The 15634-nt window shown below is 48.3% G+C and overlaps 1 protein-coding gene across 7 annotated transcripts in view; it reads right to left on the bottom strand.

Annotated features, from left to right (window-relative positions):
* ppp2r5eb (protein phosphatase 2, regulatory subunit B', epsilon isoform b) overlaps window positions 1-15634 on the bottom strand; it is a 58566-nt gene that overhangs the window by 2178 nt on the left and 40754 nt on the right. For all 7 annotated transcript variants that reach the window (XM_079262247.1, XM_079262248.1, XM_079262250.1 and 4 more), the window contains 10 exons: window positions 9384-9485; window positions 8149-8241; window positions 7917-8047; window positions 7442-7501; window positions 5059-5167; window positions 2607-2660; window positions 2449-2499; window positions 2253-2372; window positions 2049-2176; window positions 129-230 (listed from right to left, as the gene is read on the bottom strand). In XM_079262247.1, the coding sequence (XP_079118373.1) occupies window positions 129-230; window positions 2049-2176; window positions 2253-2372; window positions 2449-2499; window positions 2607-2660; window positions 5059-5167; window positions 7442-7501; window positions 7917-8047; window positions 8149-8241; window positions 9384-9485 (950 nt within the window). The remainder of the gene's footprint in view (window positions 1-128; window positions 231-2048; window positions 2177-2252; window positions 2373-2448; window positions 2500-2606; window positions 2661-5058; window positions 5168-7441; window positions 7502-7916; window positions 8048-8148; window positions 8242-9383; window positions 9486-15634) is intronic.

The following is a 15634-nucleotide window of genomic DNA, read 5'->3' as shown; positions in this document are numbered from 1 at the left end:
ATCTGTTCCAACACGCTCCCACCCAGCGTTAGCTCTTAACCCTGTCTGGTGTTTCTAATCACCTGCAGGGTTTCTGGACTGGGTGAAGGAAACTCCTGCTGACAAACATCCAGAAAGAGGTTTCTTACCGTTGGCGGTCCGACTTGTAGGTGGCTGTGAGTTCATCGAATAAGGTACTGTTCATCTCCATGAAGGCCTTCAGGACATTGTAGACCAGCGCCACGATGGCCCTGAGAGGAGGAGGACAGAACCAGGTCAGACGTACAACCCAAACCCATCCTGTCCGCTGGAAACGACTCAAATGTCCGGAACAGGACGAGACGATCAGCTGCTGCACACTTCCTCCAGATCCTGGTCTAGAACGGGGACTAGTCCGACATCCCACCTCTAGGAGTCCGCCCTGCTTGTAGATCTACATCCTGGCCCTAGATCTTCATCCTCGCTGTAGATCCTAATCCTCCCCGTAGATTTACATCCTGGCCGTAGATCCTAATCCTCGCTGTAGATCTACATCCTGGCCGTAGATCCTAATCCTCGCTGTAGATCTACATCCTGGCCGTAGATCCTAATCCTCGCTGTAGATCTACATCCTGGCCGTAGATCCTAATCCTCGCTGTAGATCTACATCCTGGCCGTAGATCCTAATCCTCGCTGTAGATCTACATCCTGGCCATAGATCCTAATCCTCGCTGTAGATCTACATCCTGGCCATAGATCCTAATCCTCGCTGTAGATCTACATCCTGGCCGTAGATCCTAATCCTCGCTGTAGATCTACATCCTGGCCGTAGATCCTAATCCTCGCTGTAGATCCTAATCCTCGCCGTAGATCTACATCCTGGCCGTAGATCCTAATCCTCGCTGTAGATCTACATCCTGGCCGTAGATCCTAATCCTCGCTGTAGATCTACATCCTGGCCATAGATCCTAATCCTCGCTGTAGATCTACATCCTGGCCGTAGATCCTAATCCTCGCTGTAGATCTACATCCTGGCCGTAGATCCTAATCCTCGCTGTAGATCTACATCCTGGCCGTAGATCCTAATCCTCGCTGTAGATCTACATCCTGGCCGTAGATCCTAATCCTCGCTGTAGATCTACATCCTGGCCGTAGATCCTAATCCTCGCTGTAGATCTACATCCTGGCCATAGATCCTAATCCTCGCTGTAGATCTACATCCTGGCCGTAGAGCCTAATCCTCGCTGTAGATCTACATCCTGGCCGTAGATCCTAATCCTCGCTGTAGATCTACATCCTGGCCGTAGATCCTAATCCTCGCTGTAGATCTACATCCTGGCCGTAGATCCTAATCCTCGCTGTAGATCTACATCCTGGCCATAGATCCTAATCCTCGCTGTAGATCTACATCCTGGCCGTAGATCCTAATCCTCGCTGTAGATCTACATCCTGGCCGTAGATCCTAATCCTCGCTGTAGATCTACATCCTGGCCGTAGATCTACATCCTGGCCGTAGATCTACATCCTGGCCGTAGATCCTAATCCTCGCCGTAGATCCTAATCCTCGCCGTAGATCTACATCCTGGCCGTAGATCCTAATCCTCGGTGTAGATCTACATCCTGGCCGTAGATCCTAATCCTGGCCGTAGATCCTAATCCTCGCCGTAGATCTACATCCTGGCCGTAGATCCTAATCCTCGCTGTAGATCCTAATCCTCGCTGTAGATCCTAATCCTCGCTGTAGATCCTAATCCTCGCTGTAGATCTACATCCTGGCCGTAGATCTACATCCTGGCCGTAGATCTACATCCTGGCCGTAGATCTACATCCTGGCCGTAGATCCTAATCCTCGCTGTAGATCTACATCCTCGCCGTAGATCTACATCCTCGCCGTAGATCTACATCCTCGCTGTCCTGCCAGATGTCTCCAGACAACCACAGACAGTCTCATGTTGACTCTTCTTCTCCTTTTCTTCTTCTCAGGCAGTTTTAAGGAGTGAAAGTTAAATAATGTTCCTGTTTTCCTGCGATGGCAGCTGAGTGTGGCGTGTTTGAAAGACGCTGCAGACTTGGCGTCCAGGTCTACTTACGGGTTCCAGTGCTCTTTAGAGATCCTGTAGAGGCTGGCGAACATGATGGGCAGGATGACGCTCGAGTTCTCTTCAATCAGACTCATGATGTATTCGTTGTTCCAGTAGTACAGAGCTCGTTCTGCAACCTAAGACCAGACAGTCAGACGTTAACACCAAACGGTAAAACTGACACACCTCCACGCCAATCATACCGCCACTGACCTGGAAATGTGGGCTGGACACACATCTGGAAATCTGTTTGAAAAGTGGCTCCTGGATCTTGACGAACTGCGTGGGTTCGATGACGTCCAGGATCTCCTCTAGCTCTCCTAGGAACATCACCTGAAGCCGGGCATAAGGGCAGAGGTTAGGGAAGATGCGACACACAGCTGGAAGGGGAACAAGCAGCGAGCATCACCTCTTTCTGACTGCAGGTTTTCGGCCAGAACTTCAGTAAGCCTCTGATAACCTGAGGATGAGGAGACGCGTCGCTTTATTTACATCGTTGCTGAAAACACTTTAAAGGTTGTTGTGAACGTAAACATGGGGAGAAACTGGTCATGAAGTCATACTCACTGGTTCTGTTAATGTTGGGTCTTTCTCTAAGAACTGTACGATGCAATAAGCCAGCTGCAGGAAGACGACAGAGACAGTTAAAAATGTCGTGTTTCAACCATTTCATTCACTTTGAAAGATTAGATTTGTTCAACAAAACAAAAAAAGTTGGGTATAACTCTGATGGTAATATGATGGATTTCTACTACAGTTGTCACAATACCAAGTTTCTGTTTAGATACCGTGACTATTTTTCATTTCAATATCTTTTGGTACCTTTTGTATTATAGTAAAAACACACTAATGTCAATATTTCCTTCATTTTAAAACAGTCTTTGGGAATAATAACATAAATAATCTAAATAAATAACTGGCATGGGACTGAAACTTTCTGTCTTTTAGAACAGTAAAACAAAGCAATGACTTTCAAATTAAAAGCACCATGTTAAATAAAACTAGCTGCTGAAACTCGGCTGGCTGGTTGTATCACCGTTTTACCTTTGTAGCTTCCTCAGCTAGAAAACAAGAGTCCAGAAGGTTCAGTATTTTATTTAACAAGGTTATTTTATTTTGAATGTTGATTTATTTGACTCAGTCTCGTTGTTGAACAGGTTTGTGTTTGGAAACTATACATGAAACATTGTATGTCCATAGCTAGAAAAAGAAACTGGATCTCATCTGTCTAAATAAATTAAAATATTGTAGGATGATAGAATGGTTTCATTTCCTTTTCCAATGTTTTTAGATTAAATGAGTAGTGGCGTGATGCCTCTGTATAAAATCATGCTTGTGTGACTTTAATAAAACAGTTAATTTCTGAAGGCCATTTAATTATTAAAATATTCTAACAACGTATTTTATCTTTTTAAAATGCATTTATCGACCATGTTTTATGTCTGTGTGTGTGCAGGTTACTGTAGGTTTACTACTAGGCAGGTGAAGGCTATGTGCCGTTTCCTTCCACATTACAGCGCAGTGAACAGGTGAACTACAGGATCACCTGTCGGTCCTGAAGTCACAGAACAATCCGCGTGTTTGTCCTTTAAATGTTAGGAGAAGTTTCACACGTTGCTTCCATTTGCATCGCTGCAACTCAACTTTATTTTTCCGTTTGAACCTAAAATATTCCCAAACCGCATTCAGACGCATATCTCGTTGGCATGCAGGCTTTTCTGCAGCCGACGTCTCCACCGTAACTTCGGGGATGTTGAACGCACCTGAAAGGAAGCCACACATTAAAGGAGCGTGCAGCAGGCACGTCGATGGCCTGCTTAGGATTCGCCGAATCCGCCGCTGAATATTAAACAGCCTACTTATGTCGGGTGGCAAAAGCAGCTGCTTTAAAGCACAGAAATTACAGGGGTTTTTTTTCTGTGACCCAGTCTGTCTGTCCGCAACGCAACTTGTCGTTTTTCCCCTCCAGTGGGAGTCACCCATAGTCTGTATATAGTAAAGATGGGCGGAGCCTCCGTGACGTCACCCGTAGGTTTCTGAAGAGCTGAATTGAAGCTCGGTGGGCGGTTCCTACCGTCACCATCTTGGCAGGGACATGCGTGTCATCTCGCCCGGAAAATACAAATATGGGCAAAGAGGTGGAGCTGAGAGGGGGGCTGTGAGCGTCATGGTGGATGATTGACATCGAGCGAACTCCGAGCTGCCTGTAGCTAAAAGCTAACCTGGAGATAACAGGAGCTAACCAGCTAATGGAGGTAAGCGGGCTAAAGCTAAGTCACGGTTTTAACCGGCTAAAAACCACGGTAAAAGGGGGAGATCGGGTACCTGTCAAACCTGTTTAAACAGGCAAAATTTTAAAAAAAATTAACTCCCCCCACAGTTGTCATGAACGTAAACCTGACCTATTAAACCTAAAATTGATTTTTGAACCAGGCTGTAAACGTGTTTATTTCTGCTGTAAACATGTTTATTCCTGCTGTAAACATATTTATTTCTGCTGTAAACATGTTTATTCCGGCTGTAAACATGTTTATTCCGGCTGTAAACATGTTTATTCCTGCTGTAAACATGTTTATTCCTGCTGTAAACATGTTTATTCCTGCTGTAAACATGTTTATTCCTGCTGTGAAGTTGGTCTTTTTAACATGGGAGTCTATGGGGATTTGCTCTGTTATGGAGCCCCTAGTGGATGAAGGCGGAACTGCAGCTTTATGTACTTTTGCATAGCCTTCACTTTTAACCTCCGGAGGTTTCCACTCTGATGAGACTGACACTTTGTATGTGTGGTTTGTGTGCTTCCCGAATGAAGAGGTTAAATTTCCTGGTTTGGGCAAATACTAAAACTCTACAGCTGTTTGTTTTTGTTACTTTCTCTGCAAAAACATCAAAACACAGAAATATTTTTGAACACAGGTGTATAAAATACGACAAAGCACGTGTAAATAACTCGTTATTTCAGCTCTAAACTTTAATATGAAGAGACATGAGATAAAATGGTGTAATGAGACGGTCGGCATACCTGTGCATGGAAGAGGGACAGACTCCTGACAGTATGGAGGGGAATCAATACTTTGACCAGAAACTGTTTATGCTCTGCTTTCAGAGGCAGAGCAAAACCATTGATTATACTGAGAAGAAAGAAGAGACAAAATAATAAATTAAAACGACAGAACATGAAAGAGCTTCGCTGTGAGCGTACATCAAAGACGTGGAAGATCAGTGACAAAAAGGAGACTATTCATTGGCTGATGCAGCCTTGAGGCGACATGAAGCAAAGAAACAAGATGGAGCTTCCAGGCTGCACATGTACAGATAAAACTATCTCCGTCTCATTCTTTATGATTTACTCGATGACTTTTATGAGTCAGATCAATCCTGCAGTAAATAAAGATACGTTGGCACCTGCTGTATGTTTGTTGGGCTTGTTCAACATTTGTTTCCTAACTTCTGTCTTGAACTCTGCTAAGAAGCTAGGATGCTGACCTTCCTCTTGTTAGCCAAGGGGCTGTTTGGAATATTCAACTTTTCTGCTATAGACTGATTATTGTTGTTGTTTACAAGATAAGGTGTCTTTGATCTGAAGTGAGGACTAAGGCTGTGAATAAACAGATGATCTGTTCCACCATTTAGAGCAGTGCTATACGAGACGTTTTCTGCTATCTGGGAAGTTACCTGCTATAAAAGTAAATGTGTTCACATCATTTGGACGTGGAGCAGAATAAATGAGAGGTAAAACAGATTTATGGTGAACTCTAGAGGACCAGACTGAATTAATGAAATGTAAACTACTTTATTTATCCCAAACGTAATCTGCAGAACGTAGCTATTTTACCCAGATGGACTTCTTTTGTTTTATAAGATTTGTTGTATCATGAAGTGTTTCCATGGTAATGCTTCCTCTGCACCACGCTGTACAGCTGCAATTGTTGTAAAGTTTTATCTGAAGTACTTTGACTCTTTTTGACTGCTTTGTCCTCTCAGGTGTTTTGTTGCCTCAGTTGCTGATGTTTCAAGTTGCAATGAGAAGAAAACTGTTAATATTTCAGTTTCCTCATTATGTAAGAAGACAGAAGTAAGGCTGTTCTGTGAACAAGTATCAGTGTTTTTTGTTTACTGTCTATAAGAGTCTAAAATGGCAAAAAGCCTGAAAGTGAGCATTTAGTTGAGTTCTCTTATTGAAGCGATTCTGTACCATAATTCACATTAAAATGGATGAACAGAAATGCTTTTAATTTTCAAAATATAGCTGCATTTTCTTTACTCATAAATAAAATCAATAGTAAAGAATCCAAAGCGCATTTTCTTTTTTTCTTCATGACTGCTCATTTTGTAATTTAATTGAAATAATAAAGACAGTAATTTTAATATTCATATTTCAAAACATGCACAAAAATTCAATTAAAAAGGTCAAAGTGAAAATAAATATCCATTAGCAGAAATGCTTTTTTCATTTCATTGTGAAAGCTGCATTATTTGACTCAAATAAACAAACGCTACAAACTAAAACAGAATGGTTTTAGCATTGTAGCATCTGTAGAACATTCCTTCATTTCTGAACTGCTTAATCCAATTCAGGGTCGCGGGGAAGCTGGAGCCTATCCCGGCTGGCTTTGGGCGACAGGCAGCGTACACCCTGGACAGCTCGCCAGTCCATCACAGGGCCACACAGAGAGAGACACACAACTACTCACGCTCACACTCATTCCTAGGGGCAATTTAGAGTGACCAATTAACCTATCATGCATGTCTTTGGATGGTGGGAGGAAGCCGGAGAACCCGGAGAGAACCCACGCATACACGGGGAGAACATGCAAACTCCACACAGAAAGGCCACTGACTGGCCACCAGCCAAGGATCGAACCAGCGACCTTCTTGCTGTGAGGCCACAGTACTAACCACTGTGCCATGTGCCCGTCAGAGACCGGCCCGACAGAGACCGCGACTTGAATCCTCCTACTTCAATGTGGCCACCAACATGCTGAACCTGGTCGCATGTATTATAATCACTCTGAGAGATGCAGCGACGTGTATTAATCATTTTCAATGCAGCAGAAACCTTTGTTATCCTAAAGCGTTAGCAGCAGCGGAGGATCTCGGCATCACCATGTTTTACATTTCAAATTGAATTTTGGCACGTTTGCTGGGAATGCTTTGAAAATTTAATCTTAAATGTCCTTTTTTCATCATTTTAATGAAGCTACGAGCAGTCTCAAAGAAAAAGAAACTGCAGTTTAGATTATTTATTCATCGTTTTTTTTTTTTTTTTTAGTAAAGAAAAAAGCAGGTATGTTCTAAAAATGGAAAAAAGCCTTTCTGTTATGCTACAGAATCACTTCCATACTCTCTGGACTGTCCAGCTGTGATTGTGCAGAAGGTCTGAGGCCTTTTAGGCTTTCACATACCTCCCCAAGATCTCCAGCAACTCCGCCACCCCATTGAAATGCTCCGTCTCATAAACAAAACTGCAGAGCCGACAGAGGAGGACAGGGAAGACCAGAAAACAGAAGCAGAAGACAATAAATCAAAAGACTACTCGATCGGGTGTGTCTGTCAGAAACAGCTAGCAGCGTAACTGAAGTCACACATTCACAAGACTCACTCAAAATATACATAAAACATGATTAAATATTATGACAGGAAAAATGTAAAACTGTGTTTTTGTGTTCATCAGGTTGTTGGGGCAGCACTGGAGGAACTGATGTTTTAAACATGTATTCACAGCAGTGGATAACAAACAGGAGTCCAGTCTGTTGTCATCCAGCTGTGTTGAAGGCCGCAGAGCGCCACGATTGCGTCTCCTGACCGTTTAACTTGCTGAAACCTGCTCGTCTGACGGAGGCAGGTCTGATAAACTAACTGTTTCCATGTTTTACTCACCGTAGAAAAATATTATTGATCTGTTTTCGTATAAAAGCCCTCAGTCCCAGGAATTTGCCGTAGATTCTATGCAAGACTGTCTTCAGATAGTCTCTCTCCCGAGGATCCTCGCTGTCGAACAACTCTAAGAGCTGCACACAGCGAGACAGAGATGGAAGAAAGAGGGAATTTTTACACAGAAGGGGAGAGACGGAGGGACTGGGACCTTACAGAGGATCAGAGGACTACTCACCTGTAGGACAAACTTCTGGTCTATGTACTTTTTGGCAATGCTTGGCTGGAATTCCTGACTCTCCAAGAACCGGATGAAGAACTCGTATACCAACTGGAGAGAGGAGGGAAAAAGAAAAGGAGCATATAAGCTTAAAGTGTGGAACTGGTGTGCCTGACAATTCCCAGCCCAGAGTGAAGGACTTCTCTCTCTGAATGCCAATCTGCATCTATTATTGTGAGTTTCCTCTTTACGGAGCTGACAGCGTGCTAATAAGTCCAGAGAAGGGTGGGCTGTCCGATCTGCTGTGCGCTGTATCAGTTTGTGGTTTGGAAACGGCAAACCTTAGACCTGCAGTTCAGTGCAGAACGACACAGGCGAGAATGCCAGACACTGGAATTAGCAGTAAAATGTGCAATATGGTGGAATTTGATCATATGTAAATGTTTTCTAGAATCTTCATTCATTTAAGAGTTTTTCACCATGTCTACGCAACATGAAGCAGAAAAGCTGGATGAGTTGCTGCTGCTTCCTGTCTATGCAACACCACCTGCACAGGAGTTCTGCTTGGTTATAAAGAAAAGAAAAAGAAGAAAACATCCAACATTTGTAGCTCCTGAATGAGCTGCATCAGCATCAGATGAAGAATATACTGGCTGATACTCCGTTTGATCTGCAGCTGAAGGTGTCCTGAGGTGGATCAGTAAAAAGCAAAGAGGAGGTTGACTAATCTGCTAATATGAGAGGCTGCTGCATATTAAAAAAGAAAACAAAGAGACAGAAAACCCTGGATGTTTCTGGCTGTGTGTGCAGCGAAAGCATGACAACAAAGCCAAAGAGAAGCTGCTTTTAACAAAAGTTAAAAGTCAGTGCAAGTCAGTAACTATTAAAGCTACTGAACTTCAGGAGTCATTTCAGTTTTAAGCATTCAACAACAGATTCAAAGATCTTTCCCCTTGTGGCTTCATGAAGGTAAATAACCACGGCACCGGCAGCGGACACATCCCCATCTGGGGGGTTTGGTATTATCAACCCCGGTTGAATTAACAAGTTAATAATATTGGAAGCTTCGTACGGCTTGGTCAGCAGGTGACCATGCAGGGATACACAGCCTCTTTCACAGACGATCAAGACCAACAGATGATTTATTATCATGAGAGAGCTGAGAGCAACCAGAGACTGAATGGAAACCCACGGATCTGTTCACCCCACACGGTGTGGATCATACGTAACTAAGAGAGAAACACACAACCCACCTGTAGGTGTGGCCAGGAGGCTTCGAGTGTCGGCTCATCCTCTTCAGGGTCAAACTCGTTGCTGTCGCTGGGCGGAAGGGTCCGGAAAATGTTGTGAGACACCTGGAAAAGAAAGATGACGCTTAAAGTTACCGCTGTGGGTTGGAAAAACATCTGCGGCTGCAGCCGTAACTGACCCAACATCTGTCTGCTGCAGGCGTAACTGACCCAACGTCTGTCTGCTGCAGGCGTAACTGACCCAACATCTGTCTGCTGCAGGCGTAACTGACCCAACATCTGTCTGCTGCAGGCGAAACTGACCCAACGTCTGTCTGCTGCAAGCGTAACTGACCCAACGTCTGTCTGCTGCAGGCGCAACTGACCCAACGTCTGTCTGCTGCAGGCGTAACTGACCCAACGTCTGTCTGCTGCAAGTGTAACTGACCCAACGTCTGTCTGCTGCAGGCGTAACTGACCCAACGTCTGTCTGCTGCAGGCGTAACTGACCCAACATCTGTCTGCTGCAGGCGTAACTGACCCAACATCTGTCTGCTGCAGGCGTAACTGACCCAACATCTGTCTGCTGCAGGCGAAACTGACCCAACGTCTGTCTGCTGCAGGCGCAACTGACCCAACGTCTGTCTGCTGCAGGCGTAACTGACCCAACGTCTGTCGGCTGCAAGCGTAACTGACCCAACGTCTGTCTGCTGCAGGCGTAACTGACCCAACATCTGTCTGCTGCAGGCGTAACTGACCCAACGTCTGTCTGCTGCAGGCGAAACTGACCCAACGTCTGTCTGCTGCAGGCGCAACTGACCCAACGTCTGTCTGCTGCAGGCGTAACTGACCCAACGTCTGTCTGCTGCAAGCGTAACTGACCCAACATCTGTCTGCTGCAAGCGTAACTGATCCAACGTCTGTCTGCTGCAGGCGTAACTGACCCAACGTCTGTGTGCTGTAAGCGTAACTGACCCAACGTTTGTCTGCTGCAGGCGCAACTGACCCAACGTCTGTCTGCTGCAGGCGTAACTGACCCAACGTCTGTCTGCTGCAGGCGCACCTGACCCAAAATCTGTCTGCTGCAGGCATACCTGACCCAACATCTGTCTGTTGCAGGCGTACCTGACCCAACGTCTGTCTGCTGCAGATCTGACAAACCCAACACCTGTCTGTCTGCTGCAGGCGTACCTGACCCAATGTCTGTCGGCTGCAAGCGTACCTGACCCAACATTTGTCTGCTGCAGGCGTAACTGACCCAACATCTGTCTGCTGCAAGCGTAACTGACCCAACGTCTGTCTGCTGTAAGCGTAACTGACCCAACGTTTGTCTGCTGCAGGCGCAACTGACCCAACGTCTGTCTGCTGCAGGCGTAACTGACCCAACGTCTGTCTGCTGCAGGCGCACCTGACCCAAAATCTGTCTGCTGCAGGCATACCTGACCCAACATCTGTCTGCTGCAGGCATACCTGACCCAACATCTGTCTGTTGCAGGCGTACCTGACCCAACGTCTGTCTGCTGCAGATCTGACAAACCCAACACCTGTCTGTCTGCTGCAGGCGTACCTGACCCAATGTCTGTCGGCTGCAGGCGTAACTGACCCAACATCTGTCTGCTGCAAGCGTAACTGACCCAACGTCTGTCTGCTGCAAGCGTAACTGACCCAACGTCTGTCTGCTGCAAGCGTAACTGACCCAACGTCTGTCTGCTGCAGGCGTACCTGACCCAACGTCTGTCTGCTGCAAGCGTAACTGACCCAACATCTGTCTGCTGCAAGCGTAACTGACCCAACGTCTGTCTGCTGCAAGCGTAACTGACCCAACGTCTGTCTGCTGCAGGCGTAACTGACCCAACATCTGTCTGCTGCAAGCGTAACTGACCCAACGTCTGTCTGCTGCAGGCGTAACTGACCCAACGTCTGTCTGCTGCAGGCGTACCTGACCCAATGTCTGTCTGCTGCAAGCGTACCTGACCCAATGTCTGTCTGCTGCAGGCGTAACTGACCCAACGTCTGTCTGCTGCAGGCGTAACTGACCCAACGTCTGTCTGCTGCAAGCTTAACTGACCCAACATCTGTCTGCTGCAAGCGTAACTGACCCAACATCTGTCTGCTGCAAGCGTAACTGACCCAACATCTGTCTGCTGCAAGCGTAACTGACCCAACGCCTGTCTGCTGCAAGCGTAACTGACCCAACGTCTGTCTGCTGCAGGCGTACCTGACCCAACGTCTGTCTGCTGCAAGCGTAACTGACCCAAATTCTGTCTGCTGCAAGCGTAACTGACCCAACGCCTGTCTGCTGCAAGCGTAACTGACCCAACGTCTGTCTGCTGCAGGCGTTACTGACCCAACATCTGTCTGCTGCAAGCGTAACTGACCCAACGTCTGTCTGCTGCAAGCGTAACTGACCCAACATCTGTCTGCTGCAAGCGTAACTGACCCAACGTCTGTCTGCTGCAAGCGTAACTGACCCAACGCCTGTCTGCTGCAAGCGTAACTGACCCAACGTCTGTCTGCTGCAAGCGTAACTGACCCAATTTCTGTCTGCTGCAAGCGTAACTGACCCAACATCTGTCTGCTGCAAGCGTAACTGACCCAACGTCTGTCTGCTGCAGGCATAACTGACCCAACATCTGTCGGCTGCAGGCGTACCTGACCCGTCTGTCGGCTGCAGGCGTACCTGACCCAACGTCTGTCGGCTGCAGGCGTACCTGACCCAACGTCTGTCTGCTGCAGGCGTACCTGACCCAACGTCTGTCGGCTGCAGATCTGACAAACCCAACATCTGTCTGCTGCAGGCGTACCTGACCCAACATCTGTCTGCTGCAGGCGTAACTGACCCAACATCTGTCTGCTGCAAGCGTAACTGACCCAACGTCTGTCTGCTGCAGATCTGACAAACCCAACATCTGTCTGCTGCAGGCGTAACTGACCCAACATCTGTCTGCTGCAAGCGTAACTGACCCAACGTCTGTCTGCTGCAGATCTGACAAACCCAACATCTGTCTGCTGCAGGCGTAACTGACCCAACGTCTGTCGACTGCAAGCGTAACTGACCCAACGTCTGTCTGCTGCAAGCATAACTGACCCAACGTCTGTCGCTGCAGGCATAACTGACCCAACGTCTGTCTGCTGCAGGCATAACTGACCCAACGTCTGTCTGCTGCAGGCATAACTGACCCAACGTCTGTCTGCTGCAGGTGTAACTGACCCAACGTCTGTCTGCTGCAGGCGCACCTGACCCAACATCTGTCTGCTGCAGGCGTACCTGACCCAACATCTGTCTGCTGCAGGCATACCTGACCCAACGTCTGTCTGCTGCAGGCATAACTGACCCAACGTCTGTCTGCTGCAGATCTGACAAACCCAACATCTGTCTGCTGCAGGCGTAACTGACCCAACGTCTGTCGACTGCAAGCGTAACTGACCCAACATCTGTCTGCTGCAAGCGTAACTGACCCAACGTCTGTCTGCTGCAAGCGTAACTGACCCAACGTCTGTCTGCTGCAGGCATACCTGACCCAACGTCTGTCTGCTGCAGGCGTACCTGACCCAACATCTGTCTGCTGCAAGCGTAACTGACCCAACGTCTGTCTGCTGCAAGCGTAACTGACCCAACGTCTGTCTGCTGCAGGCGCAACTGACCCAACGTCTGTCTGCTGCAGGCGTACCTGACCCAACGTCTGTCTGCTGCAAGGGTAACTGACCCAACGTCTGTCTGCTGCAGGCGTACCTGACCCAACGTCTGTCTGCTGCAGATCTGACAAACCCAACATCTGTCTGCTGCAGGCGTACCTGACCCAACGTCTGTCGGCTGCAAGCGTAACTGACCCAACATCTGTCTGCTGCAGGCTAACTGACCCAACGTCTGTCTGCTGCAGGCGTAACTGACCCAACATCTGTCTGCTGCAGGCATACCTGACCCAACGTCTGTCTGCTGCAGGCATAACTGACCCAACGTCTGTCTGCTGCAGATCTGACAAACCCAACATCTGTCTGCTGCAGGCGTAACTGACCCAACGTCTGTCGACTGCAAGCGTAACTGACCCAACATCTGTCTGCTGCAAGCGTAACTGACCCAACGTCTGTCTGCTGCAAGCGTAACTGACCCAACGTCTGTCTGCTGCAGGCATACCTGACCCAACGTCTGTCTGCTGCAGGCGTACCTGACCCAACATCTGTCTGCTGCAAGCGTAACTGACCCAACGTCTGTCTGCTGCAAGCGTAACTGACCCAACGTCTGTCTGCTGCAGGCGCAACTGACCCAACGTCTGTCTGCTGCAGGCGTACCTGACCCAACGTCTGTCTGCTGCAAGGGTAACTGACCCAACGTCTGTCTGCTGCAGGCGTACCTGACCCAACGTCTGTCTGCTGCAGATCTGACAAACCCAACATCTGTCTGCTGCAGGCGTACCTGACCCAACGTCTGTCGGCTGCAAGCGTAACTGACCCAACATCTGTCTGCTGCAGGCTAACTGACCCAACGTCTGTCTGCTGCAAGCGTAACTGACCCAACATCTGTCTGCTGCAAGCGTAACTGACCCAATGTCTGTCTGCTGCAGATCTGACAAACCCAACATCTGTCTGCTGCAGGCGTAACTGACCCAACGTCTGTCGACTGCAAGCGTAACTGACCCAACGTCTGTCTGCTGCAGATCTGACAAACCCAACATCTGTCTGCTGCAGGCGTAACTGACCCAACGTCTGTCGACTGCAAGCGTAACTGACTCAACGTCTGTCTGCTGCAGGCATAACTGACCCAACGTCTGTCTGCTGCAGATCTGATAAACCCAACATCTGTCTGCTGCAGGCGTACCTGACCCAACGTCTGTCTGCTGCAAGCGTAACTGACCCAACATCTGTCTGCTGCAAGCGTAACTGACCCAACGTCTGTCTGCTGCAGATCTGACAAACCCAACATCTGTCTGCTGCAGGCGTAACTGACCCAACGTCTGTCTGCTGCAGGCGTAACTGACCCAACGTCTGTCTGCTGCAGGCGTAACTGACCCAACGTCTGTCGACTGCAAGCGTAACTGACCCAACGTCTGTCTGCTGCAGGCATAACTGACCCAACGTCTGTCTGCTGCAGGCATAACTGACCCAACGTCTGTCTGCTGCAGGCATAACTGACCCAACGTCTGTCTGCTGCAGATCTGACAAACCCAACATCTGTCTGCTGCAGGCGTAACTGACCCAACGTCTGTCTGCTGCAGGCGTAACTGACCCAACGTCTGTCTGCTGCAAGCGTAACTGACCCAACGTCTGTCTGCTGCAGGCGTACCTGACCCAACGTCTGTCTGCTGCAGGCATAACTGACCCAACGTCTGTCTGCTGCAGATCTGACAAACCCAACACCTGTCTGTCTGCTGCAGGCGTACCTGACCCAATGTCTGTCGGCTGCAAGCGTACCTGACCCAACATTTGTCTGCTGAAGGGGTAACTGACCCAACATCTGTCTGCTGCAAGCGTAACTGACCCAACGTCTGTCTGCTGCAGTCGTACCTGACCCAACGTCTGTCTGCTGCAGGCGTACCTGACCCAACGTCTGTCTGCTGCAGGCGTACCTGACCCAACGTCTGTCTGCTGCAAGATGTAACTGACCCAATGTCTGTCTGCTGCAAGCGTAACTGACCCAACATCTGTCTGCTGCAGGCGCAACTGACCCAACGTCTGTCTGCTGCAGGCGCAACTGACCCAACGTCTGTCTGCTGCAAGCGTAACTGACCCAACGTCTGTGTGCTGCAAGCGTAACTGACCCAACGTCTGTCTGCTGCAAGCGTAACTGACCCAACGTCTGTCTGCTGCAGATCTGACAAACCCAACATCTGTCTGCTGCAGGCGTACCTGACCCAACGTCTGTCTGCTGCAAGCGTAACTGACCCAACATCTGTCTGCTGCAAGCGTAACTGACCCAACGTCTGTCTGCTGCAGATCTGACAAACCCAACATCTGTCTGCTGCAAGCGTACCTGACCCAACGTCTGTCGGCTGCAGGCGTACCTGACCCAACGTCTGTCGGCTGCAGGCGTACCTGACCCAACGTCTGTCGGCTGCAGGCGTAACTGACCCAACGTCTGTCTGCTGCAGGCATAACTGACCCAACGTCTGTCGCTGCAGGCATAACTGACCCAACGTCTGTCTGCTGCAGATCTGACAAACCCAACATCTGTCTGCTGCAAGCGCAACTGACCCAACGTCTGTGTGCTGCAAGCGTAACTGACCCAACGTCTGTCTGCTGCAAGCGTAACTGACCCAACGTCTGTCTGCTGCAGATCT

Source organism: Telmatherina bonti (assembly GCF_933228915.1).
Source record: "Telmatherina bonti genome assembly, chromosome: 22".
NCBI classification, from domain to species: Eukaryota; Metazoa; Chordata; class Actinopteri; order Atheriniformes; family Telmatherinidae; genus Telmatherina; species Telmatherina bonti.
Note: the sequence above shows the minus strand (reverse complement) of the source record. Positions and strands in the feature narration are given on the sequence as shown.